The sequence below is a fragment of the Periplaneta americana genome, chromosome 17 (genome assembly GCF_040183065.1).
Source record: "Periplaneta americana isolate PAMFEO1 chromosome 17, P.americana_PAMFEO1_priV1, whole genome shotgun sequence".
Lineage (NCBI taxonomy): Eukaryota > Metazoa > Arthropoda > Insecta > Blattodea > Blattidae > Periplaneta > Periplaneta americana.
In genome coordinates, this window is record NC_091133.1 from 4,811,667 (window position 1) to 4,829,403 (window position 17,737).

The 17,737-nt window shown below is 34.9% G+C and overlaps 1 protein-coding gene across 3 annotated transcripts in view; it reads right to left on the bottom strand.

Annotated features, from left to right (window-relative positions):
* Positions 1-9,660: 9,660 nt before the first annotated feature.
* Positions 9,661-17,737, bottom strand: part of LOC138692702 (oocyte zinc finger protein XlCOF6.1-like) — a 224,278-nt gene continuing 216,201 nt past the window's right edge. For 2 of the 3 annotated variants that reach the window (XM_069815836.1, XM_069815838.1), the window contains 2 exons: positions 15,742-15,824; positions 9,661-11,230 (listed from right to left, as the gene is read on the bottom strand). In XM_069815836.1, the coding sequence (XP_069671937.1) occupies positions 10,177-11,230; positions 15,742-15,824 (1,137 nt within the window). In that variant the 3' untranslated portion in view covers positions 9,661-10,176. The remainder of the gene's footprint in view (positions 11,231-15,741; positions 15,825-17,737) is intronic. The other variant, XM_069815837.1, reaches the window with a different exon arrangement.

The window sequence follows — 17,737 nt, forward strand, 5'->3', positions numbered from 1 at the left end:
ATCAGTCCACAGTTTGTCCAGATGGTATGATAATAAGCTTGAAAAGGCCGTTTCCTGGAAGAATGCATGATGCAGGGATACTTCGTCGCTCTAACTTCTATAGTGAACTTAAAGAATGTGTTACCTTCCCTGATGTGAAAAGTTTGTCTTATATGGGGATTCTGCATACCCTATAAGGGATCTGCTCTTAACGCCTTTTACTGGCAATAATCTAACCCTACAACAAATACATTTTAATGCCATGAGTACTGTGAGACAAGCAGTAGAGTGGGGATTTGGTAAAGTAATTAGGGAGTTTGCATTTCTTGATTTTAAGAAGAAAAAAAATCATCTTCAAGAATTACACAAAATGTACTTCACAGCTGTTCTCATGACCAACTGTCACACATGTCTGCATGGCAGCCAAATTGGACATTACACTAACATTTCGCCACCTACATTAAGGGAATATTTGTCACAGTAAGAATATATATTAGAAATAATTAAATGTACATAAGTAGTAACCAATAACGTTTACAATTAAAATAATGACTATTTTATAAGAAAACTTACATGTATTCAATCTTGTTAATTGAACTGGACTTACAGAAAATGTTTAAGTGTAGGCTAAAATAATAATTGAGACTAAATATTGTACATTTTTCAGATCTAAGTTTCCTCTATTGAATGCTACAATTGAATTTAGAAATGTTTATTTTAAAATTAGGAAAATTAAATTATTCTACATAATGAAAGAAGAACTAAGTAATGGTTTTGTGAATTGAACTAAATGAACTCTTGAAAACTAGTATACCATAGTAAACTAAAGGATATGTTAATTTCTGAGATCATTATTTTTATATGTCACAATATTAAACTCTTTTCATTGTGAAGACGTTAATTTCGGAATGATTTTGTTAAGAGAAGTGAGAATTAAATTTCAACCTGAAAACAAATACTTAGCCTATGCAGCATGAATTGATAAATATCTATTACTAAACATAAATTGTATAATTATTGAAAAAGTAAGTAATTAGGTGTGAAGTGAAATGTGAACTTAAATGTATATATCAGAACAAGACAAGTTAAATAAAAAGTAGGCCTATTTATTTTCTGAAAGTAGGATGTAGGCCTATGGTATATTGGTATTAGTCTTAAGTTTTATCATTTATTTCCAAGAAGATTAATAATTTTCTCCATCATAGCTTGTTGGTTTCTTTCCATTTCAATCCTATACAATCTTTCCTGCTTCTCTAACTCAAATGTCTCCCTTTCTAGCTGTTGTTGTTGCTTCCCCCTGCCATTTCATCCTTTTGTTTTTGCTCCATGAATTTCATAATATCTGAACTAAGCTGACCTCCCCTCCTCTTTCGGGTTCTGTAAATATGCAAACACACATGCAGTCCACACAATTATAGTGAATATATATATAGGCCTATTCAAAATATCTTACTATTATAATAAATTGAATCATAAAAAACTTATTACAACAATCAGAACACAGCAATTTACTGCAACAGATTCTGATACATACTGTACATGAAATATCCTACATATGCAAACGGAATATTATAATTATTTACCTTTGAGTTGTTACTTCAACAGAATTTTCAGATGTCTCCTGGAGAGGTAGGCCTATATTAGAAGAAGCCTCTGATATTTCTGTTGGACTGGAAGATATGGAAGTGGAGGGCATGGTAACCTGAAAATTTGACAGAGCAAGGTCCCTTTCTTCCACAACTTTCTGTCTAGCATTAATTATTGGATCACTCTTCGATGACTTCCTAGTCAAATCTCTCACCATATCTGTGATATGTTGCAGAAGTTGCTTTTTTTCCCCATACTGCTCTACGGTACCAGATCTAAAACGGAGGTTTTAAAAACAGTTGTTTAAGCTCAGTTATCATGTAAACAGAGAAATCGATACCGGTTTATATAGTTGGATTTATTATTTTGAAATTACAGAAAGACACTCCGATTTTATTTATAGACTCTTGAAAACAGTAATGTAGGCCTAAAATTTTCCCGGCTTTCGCTTGGCCCTGTTGGCAGAGAACAGTGCATTACTTCCGCACAATCATGTTTCACTAACCTTTTTTCTGTTCACATTTCATTAACTTATAAACAGAATATTAGATACTTCTTCCTTAGATTTGCTTTGTCTTCTTTCTTCCACAACTGCACGAGATGTTGCATGTGGTCCTTCACTGTACGAAGGCACAAGTCCTTCCCTGTTCCTTCACGAATTTTATTACGAATGTCACTCCACCTACTGCTGTCTTCGTAAGGATTAACTGCTAACACTTCCCGAAGAAGACAGATATCATCGCTAATTGTAAATCTCAGTCGTGTAGCCATTATTGCAAGTTTTATTTCATTAACACACTCGCGTTACAAATAACCACACCAGGTCGCTCGGATAAGCGCAACGTTATCAAGGCTCTGACACGTGTTGTCTTCTGATTGGATGTGAGATTAATGACGTCACAATAACGTTTAACGCGGACTTCTCAGTAGGGTGCGAAAAGCCTCTAATATCTGTACACAACCGGCGCTACCTGTATTGAAGACGTAATGTTTTGATCCCTGCGCAGATAACTGAATCCACGAACTCATTACAATGAAATGGACACTGGTGATTACACTTCCACAGTTGAATAGAAAAAAAAATTAAGTACTGAATTTATTTGTTTTTTTTTTATTAATATTTTTAAACCTTCTGATTATTATTCCTAATGTGGAAACACTTAGAAAAAGTGAGCGGAAAGCAATCGTAATAGTAATCTGCGTTACAAGAGCGGTATGTTGAAGTTTTCATGTTCGAGGAAAAGTTGAAAAAGCGAAACGTACAGGTAGTTGAGCTTTTTCAATTTCCGAGAATTGAAAGAAAACATACCGCTCATGTATCGTACATTATTTTGTGCGAAGATCGTTTATTACATACCTGAAAGAGAAATTTCTAATTACTTGCAATGAAATTTCCATCTTGGTTTTTGTTCAATGACGGCAAATTTGCAAAACAAAAATATCTATCTTCAACATTGTTGCTTTAAAATGTTTTCTGTGTTTACTATATTCCAGCAGGCCGTGATGTCTTTCTTTTCCCCCAGTCTATAAATGCGAAATTAAAACAAACGGTAAGGTTATGGAATGATTTAGAGTTTACTTAATTTTTTGCAAATATTTAAAAACAATAATTAACAGCGCAACTTAAGTGAAATTGCTGTGGTAAGTTTCCAATTTATAATTATTAGTATATTGAACGTCTCTAAAAATAATATGTTAAAAGCCTAAAGCAGTAAAATCAATATGTCACTTAAGCGGCAAGAAGAGGGAAATTGTTATATGTGTAAGGTTGGGAATACTGAATGTGGAATTTTATACTTACCGCGGATTGGTTTTGTGCGGAAATCAAGCAAGTACGCACGATCTCGCACAAATTAGATTTATTATATTTACGTACTTACGGATATCGGCCGATTGGAAATTGTAGTCAGCCATTTTATGTTAGATGTATGGCCTATAACAGGACAAGAACCGTTTGGTTCTGGCGCTTGCGCTGACCCCTCATGCAGTGCCAGCGTGAAACTTACGTGAATTTATTTTCGTGTGTTTGATACATTTCATATCTAATCAAGCAGTTCTCTTCGTGTTCCGGTTACACATCTTGCATATATGAAGGTTAAGTTCGGTTAGTTCCGGTTTTCATTAACAAAGTCCTGTCGCGAGCCGCACATGTATAAATCGCTGTTTGATTACGTCACATTAATTTGATATTTCTTTGTTTTCATTTTGTCTCTCTCACTTTGAGATTAGTTCTGGTGATGGAAGGAGCGTGTAGTTCTGCATCTCGTGGTGGTGGTTTGTGCAGAGGTTGTATCTACGGATGTTGGATATTTAGCAGAGTTGATGTTCAAGTTGGCATAGCCAGATTATCGTGAATAAACCACTCATCTTCAAAATACGTCAATAGATCGGGATATAAGTTTTGTAACGAAACGCTTTACCTAGGTTTCTAATTCAAAAAGGCGAGTCAATATGCATCCTCATGATAACTATCGCACTTCAGTGTGATAAATAATTGGGTGTATGTGGATTCCATCTCCTCGCACATTTTTTTTATAGTGCATGCGACTTGAATAAATTTACCACCTACAAGCAGCGTTAAGTATTTAGTGAAAATCAGGAGTTATTTTTTTTTCACGACCAAGTTTTCTCTGTGTATAAAGCAATATTGGCAAATTATCTTGGGGTTAATTACGAAAATATCAGCACCATGATCCCTTTTCTCACCTGTCAATGAAGCAATTCGATCTGTGGACACATAACACGTCCCTTGACAAATTTAATTCTAATCTTATTGAGTTGTGAAGAATTTTAGAAATAAAGTGTCTCTTAGTATGTTCTGGTAATTGTTTACATTCTAGAATTCCATCAGGACTAGCACATTTCTTAATATCAAAATAGCGAGCATACATAAGTAACACGGCATGGTTAGATACTGCACATCAGTGGCGTATACTGGTTAAAGGGCTTGGGCTACCGCTGACCCTATTATTACACAAAATATATCTAACAATTACTTTAATTTTAATTACTATGGTAAAACTAATAATACAAAATTATTACATTATGTTATATTATAAACTTTTTCTTTTGTAATTTCCTTGGGCTACCACCGGTAGCCCCGGTAGCCCGCAAAATATGACCCTGCTGCACATCCATTGATTCACATTTCTATCGCAAATCTTTCGTCCTTTTTTGGGCCTAATGTTTCTTCTTATTTGCTCAACATCATCTTGTGCCATATCATGATTTCTACGCCCTACATTTGGTCAGAATTGGGAACTGTTTTTATTACTGTAGCTAAAATTTTGTATAACATTTTATCTGCTATAATGAATGCGCCAGGAACAATAAGATATTCAACTGCGGTATACAGTGATTTATTTTTTTGCAACTAGCAATGCTAACTAATGCGATGTCTCTAATGCCACCTTTGTCGATTGTGTATTACTTCCGAACTTTCAACTGGCTTGTCTTTATACTCGCCATGATTGGTTACCAAGTGTCTGTGAATTAGGAATGGTTTCACAGTGTTATTCGATAGAATGTGGTTGAAAATAATGTAGACAAGAAAAGATGGATCACATATATTCGCCACAAATCCATATTTAATGTAATATCATCATCATCATCATCATTCATGCATTAGGAAATTGATTCCTGTAGCAGCTACTGAAATTGGTCCATCCATCTTTTGGCTGGTCTTCCAATATTTCTTCTTCCCCGAGGTTTATATTTCCAACACTTATATGGTATCCTGTCCTCCTGCATCCTTGAAATGTGAGACATCCATGTATTTCTATATTCTTCTATTTTGTTTAATTCATATATCTCAAGCTTTTCTCTTATTTCTTCGTTTTTTTTATGTTCTATTTTCCTGTAACCTGCTACGTTTCTCAAAAATTTCATCTCATTTGTTTGTAATCTAGAGGCATCTCTCTTTTTCATAACCCATGTTTCGCTTCCATATAGTAAACTGGGCACTGACATCACCTTATAAAATTTTAACAATGTATCTTTTCTAGCTTTTGATTTCAGAGTTCTTCTTATTGTTCCATTTATGTAATTAAATTTTTCTATTTTTTTCTTTTTGATCATAGTCTGCTTTATAAGATAAGGTAACACCCAAAAATTTAAATTTATTTACCTGTTCTATGATACTGTTTCCTATTACTATTTTAGATCTTACAGGGGATTTGCCACAAAATGCCATAGTTTTAGTCTTATGTACAGATATCTCCATATTATAGTTCTACATTTTATATTTTCAGGATTTTCGACTTTCTTGTAGATGCTTCTCACTGATATCCTGCCATGCTGACGCACTTTTCAGTCAGGGGTTCAACATTATCGTGACTTTAACCCTCCTAGTAACATTGGTGTCTATATGACCCCAGAAGCACATTTGAAAGAAAAATCTCCGCCGTTTTTAAAACTACAACTTTTCAAAATATATGACTCTATCCCTCTGAGTCAACTGTATCCAATGATGTTTTATTAATTTTTATATTTGAGCACATTAAAAAATATTCATTGTTTTTGCAGTTACTATTGGGGTCTATGTGACCCCATTCAAAATTGGCTCTTTTCTTTGAATGTAACATTATGAAAGTAGAAATGCTGACTGTGACTTTGAAAATCTGTTACACGAAACATGTGCAACAATGAAATAACATTTCCCGCTTATTTCTTACCTTTTATTAAGTTTTGTTGCTTCAGTTGTTATTAGTGTTCCACCTCAGTGTGATGTAGAATTACATGATGAGTGCAAGAAATTTGACTAGTTCAGAAATAAGCGTAATTTTGAATGAAGAATAATAAGGAAGATGAATATAATGAAGGAAAATCTGATGACAGTGATGACAATGGAGAGATTGATGCTATTATAACCGAAGACTGTCAATGGGCAGAAAATTCGGATGATGGAGATTTGGAAACTACTGTTCCTAAAGTTTCTGATATCTCAAATTTGAATATTTTCATGTAAGTATTACCAATTATTTATGACAACAAAAACAGCAGCAATAATAATAAATAATCTCTAAGTAAATATCTGAAATAGTAATAGTTGTTTTCAGGTCCAGTAGTGGAAACGAAATATGGAATAAATGTCCTGTTAGATAGCATCAAGGGAGGCAGTCAGCACGAAACATAATGAAGACGGATCCAGGTCCAACGCTGCTTAGTCTGAGGAATGTTGACACTACGTGTCAGCTTTTGAATTATTTATGAAGCCCAGCATTTTGCAGAATATTTTGAAGTGGACCAACAAAGAAGGTCACATTACTTTCGGTAACAAATGGATAGATCTTGACAGAGAAGAATTTGAGTGCTTTCTTGGCTTGCTTATACTTGCAGGAGTGTACAAAGGTCAGGGAACACAGAGCATGGCCGACGTGTTTTCAATAGCTCTATGGCTAGGAACATTTTTACGGAAATATCACGGTATCTTCGGTTCGATGACGCTCAACAGTGGCGACAGAATCATAGCCCTACTGCAGTAATTAAAAGTGACTCAACAATTACAAATCTGCACTTAGTTCCCAATGATAAAGGGTAAGACTTTAATATAAGAAATAAAGAAGAATGACATAATTTGCGATTTTCAGGTAATTATGCGTCTGTGTTTCGAGATTCAGCGGAGGGTGTTGATTGGAATAATCTACCCCTTTCAAAGAAAGAACCGGATTAGTGAATCATGAAAACATGGTACCAATTTCGGAATGTCTTGAATACGGTAGAAAAGTTGTCCAAATTTTCAAATAATTAATGTTTTCTAACGAAGAAAAGAGACAACGCGAAAAAATCTCTCTCTCTCTCTCTCTCTCCCTCTCCCTCCCTCACTCTCTCTCTGTCTCTCTCTCTCTCTCTATATATATATATATATATATATATATATATATATATATATATATACAATAAAAGAATTGAAAAGAAGAAGTAAACCTACGTTTTTACGAAAAGAATTTCGGACTATGTTCTCAACGACGCTTTTTTAACTTTTTCCACGGAGTGCTATCTTGTGATGGAATTCACTTTACCACCAAATTTTGACTACAAAAGCAAGCCATCAGCATCCTCAGGATCCCAGTACAGTTCAGTGAGATAAGAGATATTACTGCAATTAATTTTCAGTTTCTGACAAATGATGAACAAAAAAACAAATGTGGCATCCTGCAGTCTTTGTATGAGAAGACAAAACCAATCAGTTGCACCAGAACACGGCATGCTTTCATATGAGTGTCAGTCTCTGTAGCAAAAGTTAGTCAAAAAACTATTCTTTGTTTCTCAAAAATAAACGTGAATTTTAGTTCCTTAAACACACTTTGCTTCTCCAGTTGATTTTTTTGTATCGACGTTCATTTTCTTATGACGCAACCACACACTATAGCGCGGTCATGCAGATAGGAGCCAGGTCCAGCTGGGATAAGTTAATTACATGCAATTACATTTATGTATAAGCCATGCCGGAATTTTGCATACAAAATATAGCAGCGAGCTTTATAGAAGTGGCATTTTAAAAATATATTATCAAAGATAAACCGCATATTAATATTTACGTAATCATAAAATAAATATAACAATTCATCTCATAAGCTTTAACATGAGCGGAATCGGGATTAATTTCCTTAGTCACAAATGGAGATATTTCTCATTACATACAACCACAGTCTACTATATACAGTCGCGAAGCTTGAGGTGATTTTTTGCAAATCTCATGATAAAGCGCTCCAAGCGGTTAGCAACTAGAAACAATAGACTGTCCACGGCGTTGCTTACGGTCCACGGTCGACTTTGGACTGTGTCGTATTTCCATCAAGCGCTAGCTTGTTGCGTATTTCACATTGATGCTTGTGAAATGTTTGTTATTGGTTGTAATGAAAATTTTAATGGCTAAAATACAATAATTGGGATAATAATATTTTACTAGAGACGTAGAAAAATTAAGTTTGTTTTAATGAAATTTATTGATCACGTTTTATTTTCAATTCTGGTGGGATTATTATTGCTTAGGCCTACTTTTGTTTTTAAGGATATGTTTTCAATTATAGCTGTTTATTTTGTTGTTATTTTTATTTGTTACTTTGCTAGAGACGTATAAAAAGTCTGTTACAATAAAATTTATTGATCACGTTTTATTTCCAATTCTGGTGTGATTATTATTGCTTAATCTCATCCCACTTTGTTAACTACGTAAGCCTACACTACAAGTACTGGTACACATAAGTTACTCCATTAATTCATATTTCCATTATTATTGTTGTAAAGGGGAATGCAAATTAATATTTATTGGTTTCATAGTTAATTATCGCTATAATCTTGAATGAGTGAAGCGATTATAGTAAATTTCAGTTCGTTTTGCACAAACAAAAATATTAACCTATTTCTTGCAGGTATCTTCGAGTTTATGGTGAAATTTAATATACTTCATTAAAATAATAAATTAACTTTATGCATTTAATATTTCAATAATGGAAGGAAGGTGTCAATTTTTCCAAAAGAACACGACAACGAAAGTGTAACATATTTTGTCGGCTGCTAGGAGAGAGATCTGCGATGATGAGGCGATAGTAGCGATCCTAGTGGTGGGCAACTAACCATGTTTGCATTTTTACTACATATTGAGCTTCGCGACTGTATATAGTAGACTGTGATACAACACTGATCGCGCTATTATGAGAAATTTGATTATGAACAAGTTCTAAAATAATCAAGTTTTACGAAAATAAAAATTACCTACACGTATATTTTCTTTTAATTCAGTCAATGGAATAAAAAAATAGCAGAAATCCAAAATATGAAGGTTAAATCTCCTTTCCCCATTTGCAAAGTTTGACATGAAATAACTCGACGTCATTTTCCCGATTAAAAGGAACATTTTCCGCACACTTCGCAATTTAATACCTTGTCAAACTGTACACGCACATCAATCTTAAGGTATCCCAAAAAATACATCTCAAACATATATTTTTGGACTTATTTTAGGGTATATAACCTTTCAAATTACCCTTAAGTGGGAAAGTTCTTGCACAGGTAACATATTGAATCGTTTCTAACTTGTACAATCTTTTATAGAATTCAAGGTAACTAAGACTGTGAGAAACACTTCCCACATATTTGAACAAAGTCTTTAGGTAACCAGGCAATAAGAAATAGTTTACACGCATATCCAATTCCAATAATTTCTCTATGTTGGAGAATATGTGCTCCTAAACCACACAATATGCAGTAAAACTTTCAACAAAGACCACATTTATTGGTTTCACACTACAGGATAGCTAACGACTTCTTAGGTTACTCGGCTACGAAAAACTCTGCCACACAAACGTGTCGTCACAATATCATCACCACAGTCTAGTATATACATGCACGGAGCTCAATACATAGGGAATATGCATCCGTAGATAGTTGCTAACCACTAGGATCGCTACTGTCCCCTCATCACATAAAATGTGAAACAGTATCGCCACAATCTAATGTTCCTAGTACCCTCATCAACTCAAGCTTGTGACTGTATATACTAGACTGTGTTATCAGAACATTAGGCTGGCGATCATGACATTTTAGGCTCGTACACTGCAAAAAAAAAAAAAAAAAACAGTATACAAGAGCATACTACTTCAATGATTTCTATGTACTATGGTTCAATAAATTAGTTATTACACTTAACCTAAGGGGGCAACACTCATCTCGAACTTCGCATTTAAATGGTTCCTTACCAGTATGCTTTCGTTCGTGTCCTTTTAGGCTATTGGAATGTGAAAAGCACTTTCCACAGACATTACATTTGAACGGTTTTTCACCAGTATGCTTACGTAAATGTACTTTTAGGTGACCATTATCAAAAAAGGACTTTCCACATACATCGCACTTAAATGCTTTCTCACCAGTATGTTGGAGAATATGTCTCATTATAGTAACGCGATACAAAAAGGACTCACCACAAATATCGCATTTGAATGGTTTCTCACCAGCATGCTGAAGCTTGTGACTCCTTATACTACTACGACACGAAAACGACTTTCCACACAAATTGCAACTGAATGGTTTTTCACCAGTATGTCGGCGTTCGTGTCTCTTCAGTTCACACGATTTCCAAAAACACTTTCCACAGTCATCGCACTTGAATGCTTTCTCACCTGTATGCTTGCGTTCATGGCTTTTTAAATTACCAGAATACGAGAAGAATTTGCCGCAAAATTTGCATTCGAAAGGTTTTTCACCTGTATGCTGGCGTTCATGCCGTTTTAAGTCACACTTTTTCCTAAAACACTTTCCACATACATTACATTTGAATGGTTTCTCATCTGAATGCTGGCATTTATGGCCTTTTAAGTTACCAAAATACGAGAACCACTTGCCACAAAACTTGCATTCGAAAGCTTTCTCAGTATGCTGGCGTTCATGCCTTTTTAAGTCACACCTTTTCCTAAAAAATTTGCCACAGATACGGCATCTGAAAGGCCTTTCGACCATATGCATCAAGATATGTCTTTTCAGAATATCAAATTTTGAGAAATACGTTCCACAAATATCGCATTCGAATCGCTCAGTATCTCCATGAGTCGACAATAATTTTGCTGAGGAAACAGGATGACTGGCATCTTGATCAATAGTCACGTGCTCTTCATGTGCAAATCCTTCGTACTCTGATGATACACTGTTATCATGAGTGTTGGCAAACCTGTCACAAAAATAGACCATCAGTCAATAAAATTCACAATAACTAAACATTGATACAAGCATAATATGTACAGGAAATCACACGTAAAAAACTACAACTAGCAGATTACAGATTCATATTCATTACTAACAGCTAACCAGACTGTAAAATAAAATTATTCATCAATTGAAATGAGCCTGAGAATTTAGATACAATATTGCAGGAAGAAAGAATATTTTCAGGTCACTGCTGGTTATTACGTATTCAGTGTTACGTTATTGTTGTTGTTATTATTATTATTATTATTATTATTATTATTATTATTATTACATATCACGAAACAAACGGAATTGCAGCAGACCAAATACAATTTTCACAAAATTAAATAGGACGAACATTTTAAAGAAAATATAATAGGTAGCCTGGATATTTGTCAGTCAGTGTATACTTCAACCTTGCAAAATATATATATATATATATATATATATATATATATATATATATATAGGAGACACTGATGAAGACGTAACATCACGTCGAAACGGGCCGTCTGTCGAAGGTATATACCTTTTTTAAAAATTCTAACACTTTTTAATGTGTGACTAAGTAATTTTATGTTTTTAACAAACAAAGTGTAAACGTGAACTTTAATCAATGATATACATATATAGTTTATCATGCCATCAGATATAACTATTATTGTCTACTTAAATAACCACATTCATACATTATAATTGGTATTCTATATGCATCAACTCCCCCACAGGACACAAAACTTGAAAATTCATATGAAATATTTATTAATAGATAATAAAAAAAGAATAGAGAGGAAGGAGAAAAAAAAGGCAACAAAAAAGACTGCAAGACAAGCAGAAAGACATAAAGGGTACTTGAAATGTAAAGCCATCTGACTTTATTTATACGAGGCCTGTCTAAAAAGTATCCGACCTTTAGCCAGAAAAAATATTTCAAATACCTGACGGGGTTGGGACCCTAATCCCCTTCAAAGTAGGCCCCTTGTGCTTGCACACACTTAGCCCACCGATCCTTCCACTGCCGGAAACACCTCTGGAAGTCTTCTTTTGGAATGGTGTTCAGCTCCGTCGTCGCGTTCCGCATTATCTCTTCTCTACTCTCAAAACGGGATCCTTTCAGTGGTGTCTTCAATTTTGGAAACAACCAGAAGTCGCAAGGAGCCAGGTCTGGAGAGTAGGGAGGTTGGCGAACGGTTGTAATTCCATGTTTGGCCAAGAAAGTGTGGATCAATTGGGATGGATGTGCGGGGGCGTTGTCGTGATGCAAGTGCCAGTTGTTCGCCGTCCACATGTCTGGTCTTTTGCGCCGAACTGCATCACGGAGTCGCCGGAGAACATCGTGATAGTACTCCTTTGTCACCGTTTGTCCTTCCAGTGCGTATTCGTGATGCACAATTCCACGGACATCAAAGAAAACAGTCAGCATCACCTTGATTTTGCTTCGCACCTGCCGCGCTTTCTTCGGCCTTGGAGACTCGGGATGCTTCCATTGCGACGACTGTCTTTTTGTTTCTGGGTCGTACCCGTACACCCATGACTCATCTCCAGTTATCACGGTGTTAGGAACCCAGGATCAGTGTTGGCGGTGTCCAGAAGGTCTTGTGCAACGTCACGACGGAGGTCTTTTTGTTCCGGGGACAACAACTTGGGCACGAATTTCGCAGCCACTCGGTTCATGTTCAAATCATCACGCAAAATTTCATGTGCAGAATCTTTACTCACTCCAACCTCTTCGGCAATCTCCCTCCTCATTGAATATTAACACTTCATAGTATGAAGTAGTCAATGTGTATTATAACCATTAAATCGAGAAAAATTCGTTCCGGCACTGGGAATCGAACAGTACAATGAGAAGAGTTCGACCGGAACCGTGGATCGTGTCCCGGCATAGCTCAGTTGGAAAGAGCCCTCAGCGCGCAAAGGTGAGAGGTCCCGGGTTCGATTCCCGGTGCCAGAACGAATTTTTCTCGATTTAATGGTGATAATACACATTGACTACTTCATAGTAGTCGTGTAATATTCAATGAGGATGGCGAGACCTCATATAATGAATATTTGATGTATTACTACTTGTATTTTGGTCCTCTCCATGTGCTTCTTGGAACTCTGAAGTGCAGTTTTCTATTGTTGTGCCGCCATTTACCACTTTTATGCTTAAGGGAATATTTTTCAGTGGTGAAATATGAATATCGTCTAAATTTTCATTATTTTTATTTTGCACTTATTCATTTTTATACTTTATTGACTCTGAGCAGCGCTTCCCTTATACACACCAATAAGGGCTTTTAAAATTGTATTGTTTCCTCATCATTCATTCATTCCCTGAATTTTAGATATTCTATGTAAGGAACTCACACTGTTGCCTCAAATATTTGATATGAAAGATACTTTATTGATTCTTATGGTTTAGGAGGCGGTTTTTTCTACCAAGACTCTTTGAAAAATCAATGTCATTAAAATTTTAACCCAACAGATGGCTTTGAACCACTCGACAGAAGCAAAAAATTATTTTGCCAATACCTTCTCAGGATTATCCCTGGGCCATTTTAATACTGCAGTTCTCCAGGCCATTTTCAGTGACTTAAATACAGTTACAGAGACTGTCTGAATAGTTCTTGTGGCATTAGGATATAGGGCTACTGGTGGATATTCAGCTATAAGCATAATACCATAGTTCTTGAAGCTGCCTCAAAGTCAACTGGATTCTACCCTCTTCGTGTCTTTCCCATTTTCCTTTTAGTAGTATTAGTAGTAGGGTTTAAAAAGGGCACGTCAGCTACTATGGCTATTTGCGCCCTTATCTAAAATTCCTCATAAAACAAAGACATAAATAATATAATAATCAGAGTGCTAAAGAAACTAAAAAACGTTGTCACGGTAAAACGAGGAACACAAATGCAGTATATATACACAAGGTGATTTGTACAGAATCATAAAAGTGAGCAATTCTAGGACCCTAGGTGACATTCAAGATGAACAAATAGAATAATAAAACTAAGGCCACCAGAGATAAGCTGTGTATCACATTTCAAAAAGAATAAAATTTTATAAAATGTTCGGATGTATAAAGTCCGAAATGTCAACAATGTAAAATCAAATATAAAACAACTAATGTAACCTCCGGATGAATAAGAGTCTGGAGGATAAGTAAAACATGTCAATAAAAAACTGAATCACCTTATCCAAAATCTCAGAACTGCATTTGTAAAATTAAAATCATTTCCACGAGTTTTTCTTTTATTTTCACTTCCTCTGTTTCTATTCATTGTTGAGTGATCTGGATTGAAATCAATTACAAATTAATGTGCCAATAACTATCTTATTCTATCATAGGCACTCACAGAAGCAACATTGGCACCCATGACAATTACTGTTAATTTTGAATAAAAATTCATGGGGAAAAATTAAGTGTATAAGGAACAATAATGGTTACATGGCATTGAAAAGATTTTATTTCAAAATTCTTCTCAATGTAGTTATTGGCATGAGGTGCCAACAAATTAAAATTATTACTTTTAGATTACAGTTACTGGCACCTCTGTTATTCGTAACAACAATGATCGAATGGCATGATTCTTTAATTTTTTTGTATTGGGTTATTTTACAACGCTATATCAACATCCAGGTTATTTAGCATCTGAATGAGAACAAGGTGATAATGCCGGTGAAATAAGTCTGGGGTCCAGCACCGAAAGTTACCCAGCATTTGCTCGTATTGGGTTGAGGGAAAACCCCGGAAAAAACCTCAACCAGGTAACTTGCCCCGACTGGGATTCGAACCCGGGCCACCTGGTTTCGCAGCCAGACGCGCTGACCGTTACTCCACAGGTGTGGACTTCTTTAATATAAATCGTGAGATACACATTCACTGGTGTGTATTAAAATCTTGTATGTTGTTTTTAATAGAGTTCAGAAAAGAAAAGTCAAACCAATTCCTTAACACGCATCCTAAGAAACAGCATACCAAATCAACATTGAAGCCTATGAAGCCACCATGACAGGAAACAGAGCGTCGCAGGCGAGTGATTCGGATATCAAACCATAAACAAATGATTAACTCTGTACAAGTCACTGATCAGTGACACTACATTGTAAACAAATCCTTATTATAAGTCCAGGAAGCAAAACCGTACCAATCACTGTGCATGTGCCAATGATATATAGTTTATTGTATCTCTTTCGGGCTGGAAGCTGTGTGGACTAGAGATATTAATACACAGAAGTAGGAGGAATAAATCCTAAATTATATTACAAAATATGATAATTTGTACACTTTCAAGATTATTTTCTTATCATTTGTCTTCATATTATGAATGAAATAAAATAAACTCTCTAGCATTTACTGCCCTCGTAACTCCTTCAATGATTTCCGAGGTCATTCTTATTATAAGGACAACCATTCCAGGCCGTAACAAATTGTTAATTAATATCATATACCACAATTTCAATGAAGCAATGAAAGATATTACCATCTGAAGACTAGCACACCACACTCACCTATCGGGCAAAATCTCATTTGTTTTTGCAGCAACTTCCAGGTCCAACTCGTCCTTTACTATGTCCAAATCACACAACTCTTCCTAAAAATAAAGACACAATTGAACAAAAAGATGGTACAAGTTTACATGAAGAATGTATCGAATCATCATGACAAAGGCCTGTATTTAAATTGTACTGAGGCCATAAAGCACTCTTTGGAGTTCTTATTTCAAATGTTTCTTACGTTTACCGTTTACAATACACTAAGATTTGAACTCTGATTGCAGTGATGTCAACTGATGCCCATAGGAGCAAGCGCATGCTTTAGAACCCAGGAGAGCCTGAGCACTTTACAGCGAAAAGGAAAGAGACAGACGAAAGAGGTAGTATATGCCGCTTGGTCGAGCTATATACAGGGATGGCCAGCACTGATTCAATAGATAAAGGGAAGAGAACTTATTAAAACTGTATCCATGGTAATTTTTAGATTTGTCTGAGAAGTATAAGTGCATTATAAGAATGTAAGTTTTAATTTTAATGCTCATTTTTCACAAGTTTGCTTTTTTATTCAAAAGGAATATTTTCTCAAGTTTTTTACAGAGAAGTGAAATTTTCAGATATGTTTGTTTAGTAGCCTTACAGGTACTAAAACAATGTTTTCATAAATCAAATATATCGTAAATACGTATTACTGAAGATAGTGTATTAAAATGTTTGAAAATATTCGCATGGAAAATGTTTGTAAGGAAATGAATTAACAAAGCAAATACTGTTACATCACAAACAAAAGATATATGCGCATATGTTGATAAAACGTCAGCTCTATAGCTTCAGCAGATTTCGAGATAATTTAATATTCTGATAACAGAAAGTTGCGCACCAATATCACCTAAAAGCATAATGCGATAAGAATTGTATTATGTAATATTAGTTACAGTTAAAACATATACCTAGCAACTTTGCTTTGTACTATAATATTGTTTTGATTACCGTAAACTGGGGTTGCTTTGAACACAGAGGAAACTTTGAACATTTTTTCAGAAATTCATATTTAGGTTTCTACGTGCTGCACTTGTTGTAGATTGAGGTAAATTATCATAAAAATCATTCTCATACGAAATTTACCTCCATCTAACAAGTGTAGCATCTAGAAACCTAAAATTGATTTTCCGAAAAAATGTTCAAAGTTTCCTCTGTGTTCAAAGTAACACAGTTTACAGTACTTTTATAAGGCTAAAGATACCATCAATATCAATTTCAACTTATCATGTCATATTCAGTGTCTTTCTTTGGGATAACACTTTCTTTATGAATGATGTGTTCAATTCACTTAGTACAGTATAGTTGTAGTTATTATGGAATTTGTGTGAATATTCCTTCTTTACTCTTTATTATGTTATTAACGTTTAAAACACAACTGCAATATTAGGCTAAGAAATAGGTGTTAGTACTTTTGTTTTAGAGACAATATAGAAAATAACAAACAGAAAGAAGCCATATAAAAATAACGGCATAAAATTTCACGTTCCATTTGAAGTTTGTGCTTTTCTTAATCCAACAGGCTGCTTATTCCTCCTAGCATAACTAGCGCTTGATGCCCGTGCACGACGTCAAGGTCAGAAAAATGCGCTTGCTTTGACATCACTGTACTATGTAAGAAAGAAATAACAGGAAATTAGTCTTTACCCAGTTATTAACTTAGCAAAATCTAATCTCCAAAATGTCTAGTCCAAGGATGTTTATTGTGTGCCCTTAAAAGTTAACTTTAAACCATGCTTTCCAGTAAACAACATTTTTGTAGCAATTTTTGGTAGATTTAATCTAAAAAATTTTATATCTTTCAACCTAACGAGAGTGTTACATACAATATTTCATTCTTGCGCATATTTTGCTAAGATGTGAATAGTAAATAAAGAATCTCAATTTATTCCTATGCTTTCTGTTAGTAAAAATTATGAAGAGGAATATATTTTATAATATGATCTCTCGTGTGTCAACTATGATACGACAATAC